The sequence below is a fragment of the Canis lupus genome, chromosome 12, assembly GCF_011100685.1.
Source record: "Canis lupus familiaris isolate Mischka breed German Shepherd chromosome 12, alternate assembly UU_Cfam_GSD_1.0, whole genome shotgun sequence".
Taxonomy (NCBI): Eukaryota; Metazoa; Chordata; class Mammalia; order Carnivora; family Canidae; genus Canis; species Canis lupus.
Window position 1 is genome coordinate 1704354 of NC_049233.1, and position 15491 is coordinate 1719844.

The 15491-nt window shown below is 56.2% G+C and overlaps 4 protein-coding genes across 8 annotated transcripts; 1 reads left to right on the forward strand and 3 right to left on the reverse strand.

The window, feature by feature from the left end:
• Nucleotides 1-92: 92 nt before the first annotated feature.
• Nucleotides 93-7456, forward strand: RNF5 (ring finger protein 5). Of its 3 annotated transcripts, none has more exons than XM_038553636.1 (6): nt 93-406; nt 1288-1306; nt 1402-1514; nt 1631-1685; nt 1763-1880; nt 3821-7456. In XM_038553636.1, exons 1-6 carry the CDS (start codon nt 267-269, stop codon nt 3907-3909), a joined length of 534 nt encoding a protein of 177 aa, XP_038409564.1. In that variant the 5' UTR covers nt 93-266; the 3' UTR covers nt 3910-7456. The 3 variants fall into 3 exon arrangements, with proteins under 3 accessions (XP_038409564.1, XP_038409563.1, XP_038409565.1); XM_038553635.1 differs by lacking the exon at nt 3821-7456 and adding an exon at nt 1990-2556 and having other exon boundaries at nt 102-406; XM_038553637.1 differs by lacking the exons at nt 1288-1306; nt 3821-7456 and adding an exon at nt 1990-2556 and having other exon boundaries at nt 267-406.
• AGER (advanced glycosylation end-product specific receptor) lies at nt 3068-5945 on the reverse strand. Its single transcript, NM_001048081.2, is given in 11 exon segments — nt 3068-3342; nt 3468-3594; nt 3702-3728; nt 4000-4138; nt 4338-4462; nt 4557-4739; nt 4838-4925; nt 5045-5109; nt 5269-5461; nt 5593-5699; nt 5870-5945. Coding segments are annotated over 11 exon segments (1215 nt in total). The 5' UTR covers nt 5928-5945; the 3' UTR covers nt 3068-3239.
• Nucleotides 6461-11488, reverse strand: PBX2 (PBX homeobox 2). Its single transcript, XM_038553615.1, has 9 exons — nt 11253-11488; nt 10265-10338; nt 9782-10029; nt 9502-9692; nt 9196-9331; nt 8923-9076; nt 8459-8547; nt 8268-8354; nt 6461-8140 (listed from the first exon to the last, which is right to left on the reverse strand). The coding sequence occupies exons 1-9, from the start codon at nt 11471-11473 to the stop codon at nt 8048-8050; spliced, it is 1293 nt and encodes a 430-aa protein (XP_038409543.1). The 5' UTR covers nt 11474-11488; the 3' UTR covers nt 6461-8047.
• Nucleotides 11489-12308: 820 nt separating this feature from the next.
• Nucleotides 12309-14189, reverse strand: GPSM3 (G protein signaling modulator 3). 3 transcript variants are annotated; one of them, XM_038553652.1, is made up of 4 exons: nt 14016-14189; nt 13709-13830; nt 13293-13492; nt 12309-13068 (listed from the first exon to the last, which is right to left on the reverse strand). In XM_038553652.1, exons 1-4 carry the CDS (start codon nt 14054-14056, stop codon nt 12931-12933), a joined length of 501 nt encoding a protein of 166 aa, XP_038409580.1. In that variant the 5' UTR covers nt 14057-14189; the 3' UTR covers nt 12309-12930. The 3 variants fall into 3 exon arrangements, with proteins under 3 accessions (XP_038409580.1, XP_038409581.1, XP_038409579.1); XM_038553653.1 differs by having other exon boundaries at nt 13709-13817; nt 14015-14185; XM_038553651.1 differs by having other exon boundaries at nt 12309-12839; nt 14016-14059.
• Nucleotides 14190-15491: the final 1302 nt, after the last annotated feature.

The window sequence follows — 15491 nt, forward strand, 5'->3', positions numbered from 1 at the left end:
AATTCTGTCGCATGGCGTCCTGACGGAGACGCGCCCGCCAATCGTCGCTGGCAAGGGCAGGCCTGCGCAGACCTCTCCCTACCCTTTGGGCCAATCCTGGCTTTTAAACTGTGTGATTGTCAGCCACCCAGACCAGTAGTGTTTAGACAACCTCGAAGCCCGCCCAACGGTCGTGGGCTGGAGGCGGTTTCTCGCTGTTGGGGCGTGTGTGTGTCTGTGTGTGTGTTTGGGGAGACCGAGGGGTACGTGAAGGCGAAACACCGGCCATGGCAGCCGCGGAGGAGGAGGACGGGGGCCCCGAAGGGCCAAACCGCGAGCGGGGCGGGGCGGGCGCGACCTTCGAATGTAATATATGCTTGGAGACTGCTCGGGAGGCTGTGGTCAGCGTGTGTGGCCACCTGTACTGGTGAGGGTCCGGCCGGGGCTGAAGAGAAATGGGGCTCGCCCCTTACTGGGGAGGCTGGGGGCGGGATGGCACGCATACGGATAGTCGGCGGGCACATCCCCGTGGGCGAGGCCCGAGGTCTCTGGGAATGTGTGGGTGAGAGGGTCACATCTCCACGGAGGAGAGCCGTGTGGCGGAGAGCCCTAGGAACTGGGCGCTGAGGGGTGTGCTGTGGTTAAGAGGCAGCAGGGCGGGGTGGTGGTGGGGGAACTACATCTGTCCAGGTGAGACCCCAGCCGCCTTACCCCGGAAAGTGACGGTCTTAGTTGTACAGGTGGAGATAGATTAGACTCCAAGGTTAGAGGAGGCACGCCTTAGTCGGGTACGGGAGACCGAGGGAATGTAGGATCGCATGCAGATGAGATCTTGGTAGGGAGTGGTATGACAGACCTGAGGACCAGGGCACTGAGAAATGAAAGGATGGTGGAAATAGGGACTTGATGGAGCCTAGAAGAGAGGAAAAGGAGTAGTGGGGGCAGGTGCTAGTAAAGGGGGTTTGGTTGAGGAGTGATGCGGGCAGGGCTGGGGTTGGGGCTGAAACAGGAGATCTAGAAAGCTCTGGTTGAAGAGACCTGGACACTAAGTTCAGAGGCAGAAAAGGGAGGGGACATGTGTGTTCAAGGAGAGAAGAGCGTTGAACCTCGGAGGATGAATATTACTTTAGACGTTGTAAGATCAGAGAGGTGGGAAGGCCAAATTGGCTGGCATGGAATAGGTTGTCAAAAACATGAAAAGAAACAGCAGGTAATACCTGGGAAGAGGGGTGCGATCGGACTCTGAGGTCAGGTTCGTGTCTGTCTTTACTGTAGCTAGTTTGACCTTCTTTTTTTCCCCCCATCTAGTTGGCCCTGTCTTCATCAGGTGCGTACTCAGAGGAGATGAAGAGGGAAATGGGGAGGTCTGAGGAGTTGAAAAACCCTACTGTGAACTGGAAACCACTTCATTTTCTCCCTCAGTGGTTGGAGACCCGGCCAGAGCGGCAAGAGTGCCCAGTGTGTAAAGCTGGGATCAGCAGAGAAAAGGTTGTCCCTCTTTATGGGCGAGGGAGCCAGAAGCCCCAGGATCCCAGGTGAGAGAGAGGGGGTGGTGCTGAGGGAAGATGGACTGCTTCTGGCCTGGGAGTGGGGCGTGGAGGGGGAGAGGACATTCCTTGCTGCTAGCCCTAGCCAGTCTCTCATTCCTCAGATTGAAAACTCCACCCCGCCCCCAGGGCCAGCGACCAGCTTCAGAGAGCAGAGGGGTGAGTCTTGTCTGATTTGTGTTCCTTCCTTGCCAAAGACCTGCCCAGTTCTCCTCTGACTTTCTCCACCTCCCTAGGGATTCCAGTCATTTGGTGATACCGGGGGCTTTCACTTCTCATTTGGTGTTGGTGCTTTTCCCTTTGGCTTTTTCACCACCGTCTTCAACACCCATGAGCCATTCCGTCGGGGTACAGGTAAGAAGAGCCTTCCCTCAGCTCCAAGCAGGGAGCCCTCTGAGTCCCCTCAGGCCTTTTCCCAACCTAGGAGTGGATGCTTCTCCCACAGCTTTCCTTTCTCCTACAGGTGTGGATCTGGGACAGGGTCACCCGGCCTCCAGCTGGCAGGACTCCCTCTTCCTGTTTCTCGCCATCTTCTTCTTTTTCTGGCTGCTCAGTATTTGAGCTTTGTCTCCTTCCTGCCCACCTCCAGCCAGAGGAGAATCAGTATTGGGGGTCCTTGCTGACCCTTCCTTACTCCTGGCCCCTCCCTCCCAACCCCTCCGTTTCTACTGGCTAAGGCCAACCCTGGCCACTTTGTAGGAGGGTGTGGGGAGGAGGTGTGACATCTGTGCAGAGGATGGGAGAAACTTCTGCCCTGAACTCGCTGCGTAGCATCCTAACTCCCAGCTCTGGGACAGGAGGACAGACGGAAGAGGATGTCTGTTTCTTCCCTCTCCTGATCTTTTGCTTTCCCCCACATTTGTTGATTTGATGTTGAAAGATGGGCAAGGCTCCCACTGACTCTCCCCTACTTTACCCCTGTTGACTTAATTTTTCTCTCCCCAGTGTCTAATATGGGTTCTGATTCTTAAGTCCTTCCTTCCCTTCACTACCTCCTTTATTATAAATTCAATAAACAAGGTGAGATGTACTGATGGGAGCTCTGCCCACCTTTGTCCTTACCCCCTTCCTTCCAGGACAGGAGCATCTCCCCAACTTGAGTAAATATTTGCACGGTGTGGGGAAGTGTGAAGGCTTTCTTCAAGGCTCTGAGGGATTCAGAGGGTGAGGGCGTCTCTCTCTCTCTCTCTCTCTCACAAACACACACACACAAACACACACAGAGGCATCTTTCTCACACACACACACACAGGCGTCTCTCACACACACACGTGTCTCACACACAGTCATCTCATACACGTGTCTCACACAGGTGTCACACACAGGCATCTCTTTCTCAAACACAGGTGTCTCTCACACACAGGTCTCACACACAGTCATCTCTTACACACAGGTGTCTCTCACAGTCATCTCTCACAGGTGTGTCACACAGGCGTCTCACACAGTCTCACACACACAGGCATCTCACACATGCAGGTGTCTCACACACACACAGGTGTCTCTGTCACACACACACACACACACACACACATCCATATGTGTGCACGAGAACAAATGGGTGAGGTGTTTACTTATCACTGTAGGAGGCTCTGGTTGTGGAGGCAAGTTTGGTGAGGTGGGGTACAGGTGATACAGGAGAGAATTGCTCTGGGGACAGAAGAGAGCAAGGGGGAAGAAAAGGGAGCTGACAGATGGGGTCTGGCTGGGCGCCCCTCATGGCCCTGCTGCACCGCTCTCAGCTGCCTCGGGCTCCTCTGACTGATTCAGCTCTGTGCGCTCCTCCTCCTCCTCCTCCTCCTGGTTTTCTGGGGCCTTCCTGGTGGGGAGGGGGATTGGGGAGAATTGTGCACATGGTTTCTAGCACTTCATCATTCCTCCCCCCACACCCCTCCTTGCTGCCTGGAGGTCCCAAGGCTGAGATGTTTGGCTTCTTCCACTCACCTCTCCTGTCTTTGGCGTTGCCGTCTTCGCCACATGATGGCCCCGATGAGCAGGACAGCTATCCCCAGGCCTCCTAGGATCCCCAGGGCCAGGGCGACAGTTCCCAGCCCCTGCCCTTCCACATAGCCTGTGGAGAGATGGGCAGAAGTGAGGGCCCAGCCCCTACCACTCACCATTCCTTTGTTGTCGACCATCCCCGGGTCATGTTGGGGCCATCTGTTTCCAAGCCCTCACCTGTGGTTGGCCCCTCTTTGTCTGTTTCTGAAAGACAAAGTTAGAGTAGGTTAGAAGGGAGGGTCTCGATTTGAGAGAAGGCTATTTAGTGGGAGCCCTGATGGAGTCTTTTCTTTCAGTTTCAGAAGAGAGAGGAAACAGACTCGTTGCTCTCTTGGGAGGTTTTGCTTGGGGCAGAGGAGGTATGTGTACTGAGGAAGGGTGGTAAGGTTCTCCAGGGTGGGCCAGGGAACTGGAGTCTGCGTTGTCCTTTAGCCCAGCCTCAGGGGCCCTGGGACTTGGAGAGAGATCTCCTCACCAATGACGACACTGACACCACGGCTTTCCTGGGACCCGTGGCTGGGATGCATGGCCACACAGCTGTAGGTTCCCTGGTCCTCAGGCTTCACCTCAGAGAGGACCAGCATGGGGCTAGGGGGAAGGGGCAGGGGCATGCCCTGGGGGGAGAAAGGGGACAGGAGGCTATTTATTACAACATCTCTCCCCACATCTGTACTTCTGTCTTAGTCTTCATATCCTCACATACTCTGCCATCTTTCCTAGCTCCTGCCTCCCCATGAGCCTCCTGTCCTCCTAATTGCCAGTAATGTGTCTGTCTACTTCCCAGCCTCCCAGCCCCCTCTCCAAGTCACTCACGTCCTTGATCCAGTGGATTTGAACAGAGGATTGGGCAGGAGTTTCACAGGTCAGGGTCACAGTACCACCAGGAGCTAGCATTCCACCTGGCTCTACCATCACTTGGACTTCCAGAGGCACAGACTCTGGAGTTGAGGGCATGAAGTTGAGAGTTATGCCTGTGTTGGTCCCAGTGGTCATGGGCTTACTCTTCCCTCCTCCCTGAGGGCCTCCACTCACCCCAGACGTTGAGCTGGATGGGGGCCGCATGTAGGGCTCGACGCCGGGGAAGGCCAGGGCTGAAGCTACAGGAGAAGGTGGGGTGGGGAGCTCCTCCCTGGGCTGGGGTCACCATCAGCTCCGACTGGAGTGTGAAAAGCCCTGTCTCAGGGTGTCTCCTGGTCTCCTCCTGCACAGAGACTCCTATTGCGGGGAGGGGAGGACAAGGCAAGATATTCCAGGGTGGGTGTGGGAGAGGGGTCAGAGAGAAAGCAGCCAGGAGGGGGAACTTTGGGACTTACCTTTGCCATCAGGTATGAGGGGTTTCCCGTCCCAGTGCCAGCTAAGAGTCCCTGCAGGATAGCCCCCCTCAGACACACATGTCCCCACCTAGGGAAAGAGTGACCTTCATCGTCTTTGAAAATAAGAGATTCCGCACACATACATGCACACCCCCCTCCAGCCTTATACCCCCTTCCACTTCTGAGGATGGCTTCCCTTTTCTTTACCTTACTGGGGACACCAGCCATGAGTTCAGAGGCAGGATTGATGATTTCTGGCTTTCCAGGAATCTCTGAAGTAGAGAAAATTTCAGTCAGAGGCTGTAGCTTTACAGACTCTTCCACCCTGGGTGTACAGGTTCTCACACACCAGGGCCAAGAGTCCAGGGCTAGGGTTGAAGGCTTTTCCTGAGAAGAGAGGTAGGCCATGGAGATGGCCCTGGAACTCTTACGGTAGACTCGGACTTGGTAGGTGGACCTCGTCTCCTTTCCATTTCTGCTCGTTGCCCGGCACCGGAAAGTCCCCTCATCCTGGATCCCTACTGCTGGCAGGAGGAGGGAGCCATTGGGGAGCACACGCGCTACACTATCCCAGGGACCTCCCTGGGGAGATAGGACCTTCCAAGCTTCTGTCCGACCTGTGTTCTGGGGACAGAGAAGAGCCTGAACAGTGCAAGTCCTCTGGGAAAGGACTTGTGAGACAGAGAGGTGGGGCCACCAACCATCACTGGGCCCTGGCTGTGGGGAGCGGGAGCTGTGGCAGGAGCCCTGCTTACCAGCTTCCATTCCAGCTGCTGCGGTGGCTTCTTGGGGGCCCCCCTACAGTTGAGCACCAGCGGCTTCCCGATCCGAGCTGTGATGTTTCGGTCACCTACTACTGCTCCTGGGAGATGGGACAATGGTGGAGGAGTAGGAGGGGATTGGGGGGCCAACAAAAGATGGGTGAGGGAGCTTGGAAAGTAGCGCTTGGGTTCCAGGAGAGTTCTGGGCAGATTTGGGGAGGAGGATGAAGTGCTTTCTGCAGGGAGGATTGGTGTGAGGGTTGTGGCTCACCCCACAGACTGAGGACCAGCACCCAGGCTCCTGCCGCCGCTGCCGCCCCTGCTGCCATCGTTCCTTCCCAGGCTTCTGGCTCTGTCTGCCCCTTGCTGCTGTGGCCACCGTCCTAGGTGGGGCTTGCACCCTCTCCCCTACCCCCATCTTTCCATCCTGTCCTATCCGGCCACGGGGAATGCTAGGAATTCATGCTTCTTAGACAAGAGTCCTTCAGGTACTAGGAGAAACAATGATCACCCCACCCTTAGGCAGTGCCAGTCTGGGCACAGCCATGTCCGTGGGGGTTGGGAGTGGACCTCCTAAGGTTTCTTAGTATTCAGGACCCCTAACCCATTCCATCAGTCCACTGAGGGCTTGCCTGGTGGACGATGGGAGCCCCATGTTGCTTAGGTAAGGTTGCTGGGCAACAGGGTTCAGGCCTGGCCTGGCCTTGGGGGAGGGTTGAGGGTGAACCATGGGTGCTCCTGGGTGGTGAGGGTAAGGTTGGGAGTGGGTAGCTGGAAGGGAAAACACCGTTTGGGGTTTTATGAAAGAATTTTATTCTGGGGTTTATCATGTTTTTGAAAATAATGCTCAACTAAACCCAGGGAAAAAAGAAATTTCTTTATTTAAAACTGCATTTTTTTTTTCCTTTTCTGTGAAACTACAAGTTTACAAGTGAGGAGAGAACTGCCCCCGGCCCGTGCCTCCCACCCTCCACCCATCACCCATCTAACCTGCTCCCCTCCAGTCCTGCCTGGGTCTTTGACAGGAGAGGTTCCCCACTATGACAGTCTTATAAAATCCTGAGGATGTTTGAGGGACTCAGATGGTAGGGTTCTGGCCAAGGATGGGACACTGGTGATTTGACTTTCCCCCACACCTGGCTTTTTATGACATGCCTCCTCTCTCCCCCCACCCTCTTGATTTTAGACTGAGAAAAAAAGAATGCCTCGTTTCTGGGGAAATTGAGGGAGATACATACACAAGCACCCCAACCCACATTTAACATATTTGGCAATAACCCCCTCCCTGTTCTTCCCTCTCCAATCTGCAAATAGGTTAAAAAGAAGACTTAAAGATGTGTCACTCACAGGGGAAGGTGGCGCTTCCTCAAAATTACTGAATCCAGCCCTGCCCAAGGGTTGTGTGTTTGTGTGTGTGTGGCGGGGGGCGGGGGGGACAGGTCAACAAACCACTGGCTACCTCCATACCAAGAGCAGCAAAGAGCTGCCTGCATAAGCAAAGAACACCTAAGTGATTTGGGGGGGGGCGGGGGGCAGGCTTGGTGCCCTGCTAAGCTAAACATACTTTCTGATGGACAGGACTGGAACCAGGTGGGCCTTTTCACAAGTTCTGTTTGTTCCCCTTTCTCTTACGACCCCTTTGGCTATCACCCCTAACATGGAAAAGCAAAAAATTAAAAAAAAATCAATATATTTATAAAAACATCTACTTCCCCAAACTAAAAATTAAGAGCCAATTACAGCAATAAAAAAAAAAAAAATTAAAAAGCACAGATGGATTCCAGGGTTTCGTTTCTTTACTTAACAAAAAAAAAAAAAAAGAAAAAAGAAAAAAAAAAAATCAAGCCCTAAGCCCAGTCAACAACTCCCTAAAGTAGCAGAAACTCCCTCCGAGGTAGATATCTGAGTCAGACACTCTCGTCCACCGAACGATTCTATTGGTTTAAGATGAGCTGCGTATGAGGTAATAAAGCCATCTGGAGGGGCAGGGGGTAGGGAGGAACAGGGCTCATGGCCCGTGTCCTCTGTCCAGAAGTCATGTCCCCAGTTTTGGCATCTGGTCAGGCAGGGCTGGCTTCTCCACAGATCCCAGAGCAGGTAAGTGGGGTGGGGGAGGGGGGAGCCCAGAGAAAGAAATGGAATACAATATGGTGGGTAGAGCAAGGGGAAGGTGATCTGAACAATAGGACTCTGGGCTGCGGGGTTTATGTGAGAGAAAAAGACTGAAAAAAGGGAAGACAGACCCCACTCTCCCCTTAGGGGACCCCATTCTCCCTGCCACGTAGTTAGCACCCCCAGCACTGAGACAGTCTGGTTGGGGACAGGATGACCCCATTCGCCCTTCTCTGTCTTGTGCTTCTCCTGTGTCTGGGGTTTGTCCTCTGGATGCCTGCGTCCTCTTCAAGAGTCGCCTTGTGAGCCCCCACCCCTCTGGCCCTGAGGGGCAAGATCAGTTGGAAGTGTCAGAGTGAACGCTCCCTGGTCCCTCTGTCGGAGATGTCACTGAGGACGGGGTTACAGCCTCCTGCCAGCCACCGTTGGCCTAAAAAAAGAGAGAGTTGGTTGGGGCAGGGCTCTGGGAGATTCAGTGTGGGAGACAAGGCCACCAGGGGAAAGGCCCTCCTGTCTGGGTGAGAGGTAGACAGAGGGAGCATCGGGTATCCACTCACTCTCATTTCCCGAGGGCTGTACATCTGGCCTCCCGCAAGGTTATCCCCGTAGCCCCCTGGCCCCATTGAGTGTCGCAGTGATTCCACCTGCAGGCAGCAAAGAAGGGTATGACACTGTGAGGCGTCTTATATTCTGAAGAGCAGGCAAGAGTTTGGGAAAGCCCCAATGGAGGGGACATGGGCCACCTGACCTGGGAAGCAGAGTAGGAATCTCCGTTGAGCCCCGGCATCCCCAGAAACATGTCTCCGGATCCTGAGAGATTGAAAGAGCCGCCAGAGCCTTGGGAGAACAGAGAGGGAATTAGGGAAGAGTGTAACAACCTGTGACAGCAGACAGAAGGCTCACTACAGTGCTGTTTCCAAGAAGCCCTCAGAACTATTTCTAAGGGGGTGCCACTATATGCAATTTATTCCTAAGGCACTACAACAAGGAGGAGCAGGCTGTTTCTGAGCCTCTCCTGTGGCTCCCCGGCCACTTGCTGGAGGACAGAAGTAGCTTCGCTGGGATGGCCTTTACCTCCTGACATCTCCACCCCACCTCAGCTAGGTCCCTCTCACCCCAAAAGGCCCCTACTCTGCTGAGATCCTGCCTAGATAGGAAGTGGGAACAAAGGCAGGAAGCGTGCAAGATAGCCAGGATGACAGTGGGGTCCACCTGCAGAGGAAGGGGGTGTCGGGGAGCTGGTGCGGCTGTGACCCCCCTGGGTGACTGACACGGCGGTCTTGACGGCATAGATGTTTGCCTCCTCTTGGAACTTTCCAATATTTTTCTTATAGCGAATCCGTTTGTTGCCAAACCAGTTGGAGACCTGTTGGGTGTTGAGCATAAAGGAGGGTCAGGTGCAGACCTTTCCCCCCACCAGCCTCTCAGTTAGAATCAGAGAGCTTTTGACCTGAACCCCACTGCTCCTGCAAGCCTCCCCAGTACCTGAGAGACAGTGATTCCGCACTTCTTGGCAAGCTCCTCCTTAGCCTCCTCACTAGGATATGGGTTACTCAGGTGGGAGTAGAAATACTCATTGAGGACCTCAGTGGCCTGTTTGCTGAAGTTGCGGCGTTTTCGTCTACAGAGGAGGGAGCATGGTGGTGAGAAGGCCAGCTGTCCTGGCAGGGCCTCCATCTCGCATCATTCTAGAGGGGGCCATTGCCATGGAGCGCCATGTTGTGTCACATGGTGGCCCAGGGGCTTGGGGGAACCCTGGGTCAGGGGCTCGCCTGGGCACCCGAGCCCCACCTGGCATCCAAGAAGCGGGAACGCAGGATCATGACAGCCTCACAGGTGCTCTGCTTGAGCTGCATCTGGATGGCACTGAACTTGCGATGGATGATGCTCACCATGCGCTCCATCTCCTTGGGTGCCACAGGCCGTGTGCGACTCTGCTCCCTCAGCAGGTTCATGACGTGGGTCGTGAACTCGTTACAGGCCTGCAGCAGGGGGCCCGTGGGCTGTGAGGAGCCTTGGGATTCCCCATTAGGAGCCTCTCCTCTCACCCACTCCAGCCTCATCTCCTAACCTGCTCATACTTCTCCAGCTCTGAGTGGTAGATGTGGCGGATCTGGGCAAGTTTGCTGCGGTAGTCGGAGTGCTCAATGGAGTTGTCAGGGGACACGCCGCCCCCGGAGGCTGCAGCAGCTGCAGCAGCTGCGGCTGAGCCCCCCCCTTTCTCCGGTCCAGCCACACCCTCTGCCAGAAGCATGTTGTCCAGGCGCATGAGCTGTGGGTCCACCGGCTCCTCCTCTTGGGAGCTTCGGATGCTGAGGCCTAGCAGGCAGGTGAGTGAACTCAGGGACCAGGGAGCCCATGGCCAGCTCTCAGCCCACCTGGTGGCTCCTGGAGACCCATGTTCCCAGGCTCTGGTTCCCTTCCCAGTTCCTCCTAGCATCTTACCTAACCCCTACTGTCCTCAGGGCCCCAAGATGTCAAACTCTTGGCCTGACTCCTATAAAGAACAGGGTTCAGTCCCCAGAGGTGAGGAGTCAGAGGGGGACCCACGTACCGGTTTTCTCCTTGATTTCACACAGAACACTAAAGAGAGCAGGCTTCATGCGGTGGCAGTTGAGGGCGTGTTTCCTTGGGAGGAAGGGGAGAACAGTTGAGGGTCAATAGAAACAGAGATGGGGTGGGGTTGGGGAGACCATGAAGGTGAGAAAGAGGGCAGCCCGGAACGAGAAGGGAGGTAGAAAGTGGGGGTGGGGGCAGGATGGAGTTGGGGGCTTCTTGGAAAGAGGTCAGCTCCTGGAATGTGGAGATGTGGGGGCTGTTTGGCTTTAGGAAGGTGCAGGCAGCAAGATAAAGGCCCCATGGGCTTGAACGGGGCCCTGGGAAATGGGTCTAGAAGGGGAGTCTGGGGGTGACTGCCGACATGAGGGTGACTAGGTAGATTTCAGAGGAAAAGAGACAGAGACTGGGAGAAGAGTCGGAGTTTGAGGTGCCAGAGAGGGGCTGGAGAAGTTCAACATAGGTGTGAGCGGAGGGTCCTGGGACTGAGGAAGCCAGGAGGCTCTGATGATCCCAGTCTGGCTGAGCAGGGGCCACGGGCTGGGTGGGGACACATGGATGCTGGGTCATGGTGGAGAGGAGTGGTAGGAGCTTTGGGGAGGGCTGAGGTCTGGAGAGGATGGGGTGGGGGTGGGCTGGATGGAGAGTTAGGAAGACAGCATAGCAATTTCTTAATCAGAGAGCCAGAACAGGGCTCTGGAGATGGAAAAGATGTTCCAGGGGAGTATGGGGGTCAGTGAGGGGTTGGGGATGGGGTTGCGGTGAGACCACCCTGGGTTCCCTTCTTTGAAGGCTTCAGGGCCTGGTGGTGAAGGGGGGTTTGAGAGGGATGGCTCATCTTGGGGCTCCCAGGAGTAAGGAGAGAAGAAGCTGTAGGATCCTGGAGGGGGTCCTGGAGTGGGGGGTGGGGGTGGGGACTCCCAGAAGATTCTTGTGAATGGGGCTTCTGTTGGGTCTGTGTAGGGTCCCGGGGTGGGGGCACTCACTTGGCCTGGGCCTCGTCCAGGCTCTGGTCGGTGATGGTCATTATCTGCTGCAGAATGTCCCCGATGTCTTGCTTCCCTCGGCCTCCCGGGACCCCCCCGCTACCCCCACCGGGGTCTCCGCCGCCGGGAGGCTCGCCAGGGCCCCCGGGCTCCCCACCCACCAATCCCAGGCCCCCGCGGCCCCCGCCCGGAGGGGGCGGCCCCAGCAGCCGCTCGTCCATAGTTGGGGGGGGGCCCTGAGGCCCCCTCCCTGCTCCGCCCCTCCCCCCGCCTAGTTACTTCCCCACCCCCAAACTCGGTGGGGCCGCTGCTCCCTCCGCCCTAACCCCCACCCGTTCCCCCCTCCCGGCTCCCCCGGGGGTTCACCCCCACCCCGAAGGGAGACCTGGGGTACCGGCTGGGCCCCCCACAGGAGACCCCGGCCCCCGGCGGCGGAGAAAATGGAGCCGGAGAGAGAGAGGAGGCCCAAGCGGGGGTGTGTGTGAGCGAGAGAGGGAGGAGGGAGGAGGGCGGAGGGGGGGAGCGAGGGAGGGAGGCTGGGGGAGGGGAGCCGGGGAGGAAGAGGAGGGGAGAAGAGAGGAGGAACGGGGAGGAGCTGGGGGCGGAGAGAGACACACAGAAACCGAGGAACTGGGACCGAGTGGAGGAGGGGAGAGGGACGAGGGGGCGAGGGGAGGAGGCTGGAGGCCGGGGGAGAGGAGCGGAGGCCGGGGCGGGAGGGCGGCGCGGGTCGGGGCTGGGGGGCCGCCGCCGGGGCTCCGAGTCGGGGTTCCAGGTGCCGTGGACTCCGGCCGCTAGAATGCCCGGGTTCGCAGACAGTTCCGTTCATATTTCTTGTCCTAATGACTCCCCTCCCTGTTATACTTAATTAAAACCAGGAAAGGGGGGCTGGGGGGGTATAATTAGGGAAGTCTCCAGCCGCTGCTTAATGAGCCAGTAATTAACCAGCCAGGGAGGGGAGCTGGCCTCTCGCCAGGCTAGGGAGAGAGGCGGCCTCTGGCCTCACCTTCCTGCCCCCCCCGTACCCCTCCCCCACAGCCCTCAACACCAGTCTTCTTTTAGTCCAGAGGATAATTACGTTTATTCGTACAACCAGAACATCAGACTCGAGCAGCAGTGGGGAGGCGGGGTGGGCAGTGCTAAGTGTCGGTTCACAGCCTGTAGGCCCCTCAGTCCTGGGGGCTGGGGGTGCTGGTGGTAGGGTGGGAGGATGGTCTGTCTCTTTTGCAATGCCCTGTCTCCCTTCTTAATGTGTCTCAAGGCCCTAACCTTGGGAGATTTGCCTTTTCTAGGGAGATGGAGGCCTGAGCCCTCAGATTCTGCCTTATGGGTGTCTGACTGGGGTGTCTCCACAGCTCAGGACCAAGACTTCCAGCCACTTCTTGGGATCAGAGGAGGGGGTGTCCCTCAGTGGCTAGGATCCTCTCACCTCTTCAAACTGCCGTGTACTGGCGAAGGGAGTCAAATGACCATCCTACCTTGACTATTCCCAGGGTTTGTGGACTTTTACCCCCTCTATTCCCCAGAAAGGTGGATGAGGGTGATGAATATTGAGATTTCTCCCAGGTCCTTCAGTCTCTGGCGCCCCTGCCAAGCAGGAGAAGAGGGCATGCAATGGGCTGCCCAGCTTTGAGCCCCAGGAGTGCGGAGTGCCTGGTGGGGGGGAGGGGCTCAAGTCTCAGCAGGTATGTGTGGGGGGCCGAGACCTTTGCTCCTCCATTCGACCCCCACCCTGAACTCTCAGCAGCAACTCCAGGAGCTCCTGTCCCCCTGGGGGTAGGGGAGGCTCTGACCGCTGGGCTTCCATCCGCTGGCTCTGGAGTAGAGGGAAGGGAGGTTGTCGGTAATATTTTAAGAGGAATAGGCCCTGAAAGGAGCCAAGGCTGATGAAAGGGGTCTATAGGGCACCTGTGATGGGGATGGAGGGGATCAGGCCTGGCAAAGGGGTGGATGCTGGGGAAATGAGGAGTAGGGCCCAAAAGACAACAAGGGCCAACGAACTGGCAAGCCTGGGTCTTGCCTTCTGGGGAGGCGTCTCACCTGGTGACTGAGGATAGTGCTGTAGAGCTGTTCTCTCTCCTCAAGAGGCCGAAGTGGGGCTGGGGCTATGCTTGGGGGGTTCTGGGGGATGTGGAAGGTGGCTCTTTGCTCCTCTAGGCGGCGGGACTGGGCCTCAGCCACCAAATCCAGAAGGAGCTCAGTCTGTAGGGAGAGCAGGGAGGCGGAGCAGGGCCCCAGGGCTGGGGAAAGGAAGGGTAGGGCTCAGAGACCCAGAGAAATTGGCAGACAGGAGGGGTGGTGGTGCAAGGTGATTAGGAACTTGTGGTCAGAGCTGAGGGGGAGTAGTGGGGAGTTAGGAGATGGAGAGAGGGCCCACGATGGGAATGGCCTTGGTAATGGGATCAGGAAGGATGTGGGCACCAAGGTCAGGGAGCTCCCTGGCCGGGTGAGGGTACCTGTGTGGCGGGTCCCTGGAGGAGGAGGGGACGGAGGAGCAGATCGCCAAGGCCTAGTGGTGGCATTCACAGGGGGCCAGTCCTGCTCATCCTGATGGGGGCCTTGATGCTGGGAGACATCCGGTCCAGTCAGGCGGGGGAGTGGTGGGCCAACAGCCCATTTCCTCTCTCTGTGTCTCTGTTCCTGCCTCAGTTTGCCCAAGCCCTTCCAAGTCCCCTGAATCCCCTGTCAGTACGTCTCTGCCCTATGTCGCATCACCTCCCTTTCTCCCAGTGTTAGCCTCCCCGACCCAGTGCGCAGCTCACCTGTTCACCATCCTCTTCCTCCTGGGGTCTCTCGGCCTCCATCCCCTGGGGGGAGAGAAACTGATGGGGGAGGGATAGCTGGGATTTGGAAGGAGGGCTGGAACTCTAGGTTCCTGAGGGGAGTGGGGGCTGGAAGGGGTGGGGGTGAGCCAGGGGCTGGATGCCTGGGTACTGAGCAGGAAGCTGGGTTCCTGGTCAGCCCCCCCACTGGCCCCGCCCATCCCTTTCAACTTCCTCCAGTTCTCTTTTCCCACCCAAACTGCTTGCTTGACCGCTCTTGCCCCAGGGGAACACAGAGACTGGGAAAAGCTCCTCCAGATGCAGTAGTGGAGGAGGTTCATGGTGGGGAAGGACTCTTGGCCTCCTCGTCTCCAGAGGCTCAGTAGACCCCCCCAAGGCCAGGCTCTGTTCTCTCCACTCCCCTCCTCCCCTTCAGCTCTTTCTGTCAACACAGGAACTAGCTACACAGGAAGTGGTTTTGCTCTTCAGAGCCCCTCTCCCTTCCTCAGGTCCCTTTCCTAAGAGGACCCCAATGTAGGCTTTGACCCTTCCCTGTATCCCAGTTTCCTGCAGACTTATGGGAACTGGGAGGGGCATGGTTGCATTGGGAAGCAGAGGACTCAGATCCAGGGATATTGGGCCATGAAACATGTACACATACCCCTAGCAGTGGTGCCAACCAACACACACTATTCCATAAATATGGAGTTATCAAATAGTTATCCCTGCCCTCTAGGTGCTTACAGTCTATTCAGGGGACAAGATATGTACCAAATGTGAGCCAAGGGGCAGGGGAAACTTTCCTCTGGCCATGAATAAAAGATGTAGGAATGGAATAGGGAGACAACCACCTTTCTGGCTTGGTCTCACTGCTGGTCAGGCTGGCTGGCACAGGGTGGGAGCAGGATAGAGATATTTTGGGACCTCTAAATGGCAACCAGCCATATTATGTTTGCAGCTGAGTGGCTTGGAGCATGAAATGTAATAAAGAGATCTGGTTCTACCACTTAATGCTTGCAGTCTCTGGCAAATAAAATGTCTGTGCCTCAGTTTCTCAGAGCAAAATGGAGCTTTTTTAGCATCTACCTTACTATAGAGTTGATGTGAGGATTAAATGTGTAAAAGTATTTGGCATATAGGGAATGCTCAATAAATGATAAGTTACTATTAGCTTTCAAAATGCCTCATGCCTCCATGTCTCAGGCCTATCACCATTAAAGAGGAGTAACCAGGTTTCTGAAAGGTGGATAATGTTTGAGATGCTCTCTGCATCTTCATCTTGAGGCCTGAGGAATAATTAAATGCCCTTGGAAGAGGAGGAAGGTGTGTGTGTGTGTGTGTGTGGTTTCTCCCTGGGCTACCAGACTCTTGCTTTCAGATGATACCCCAAATTAACACAGTACCCTCAACTCTACTTATTCTTGCTCTTGAAACTGTACTTAAAACCTCCATCCAAAGGGATGACATTGATCTTAGG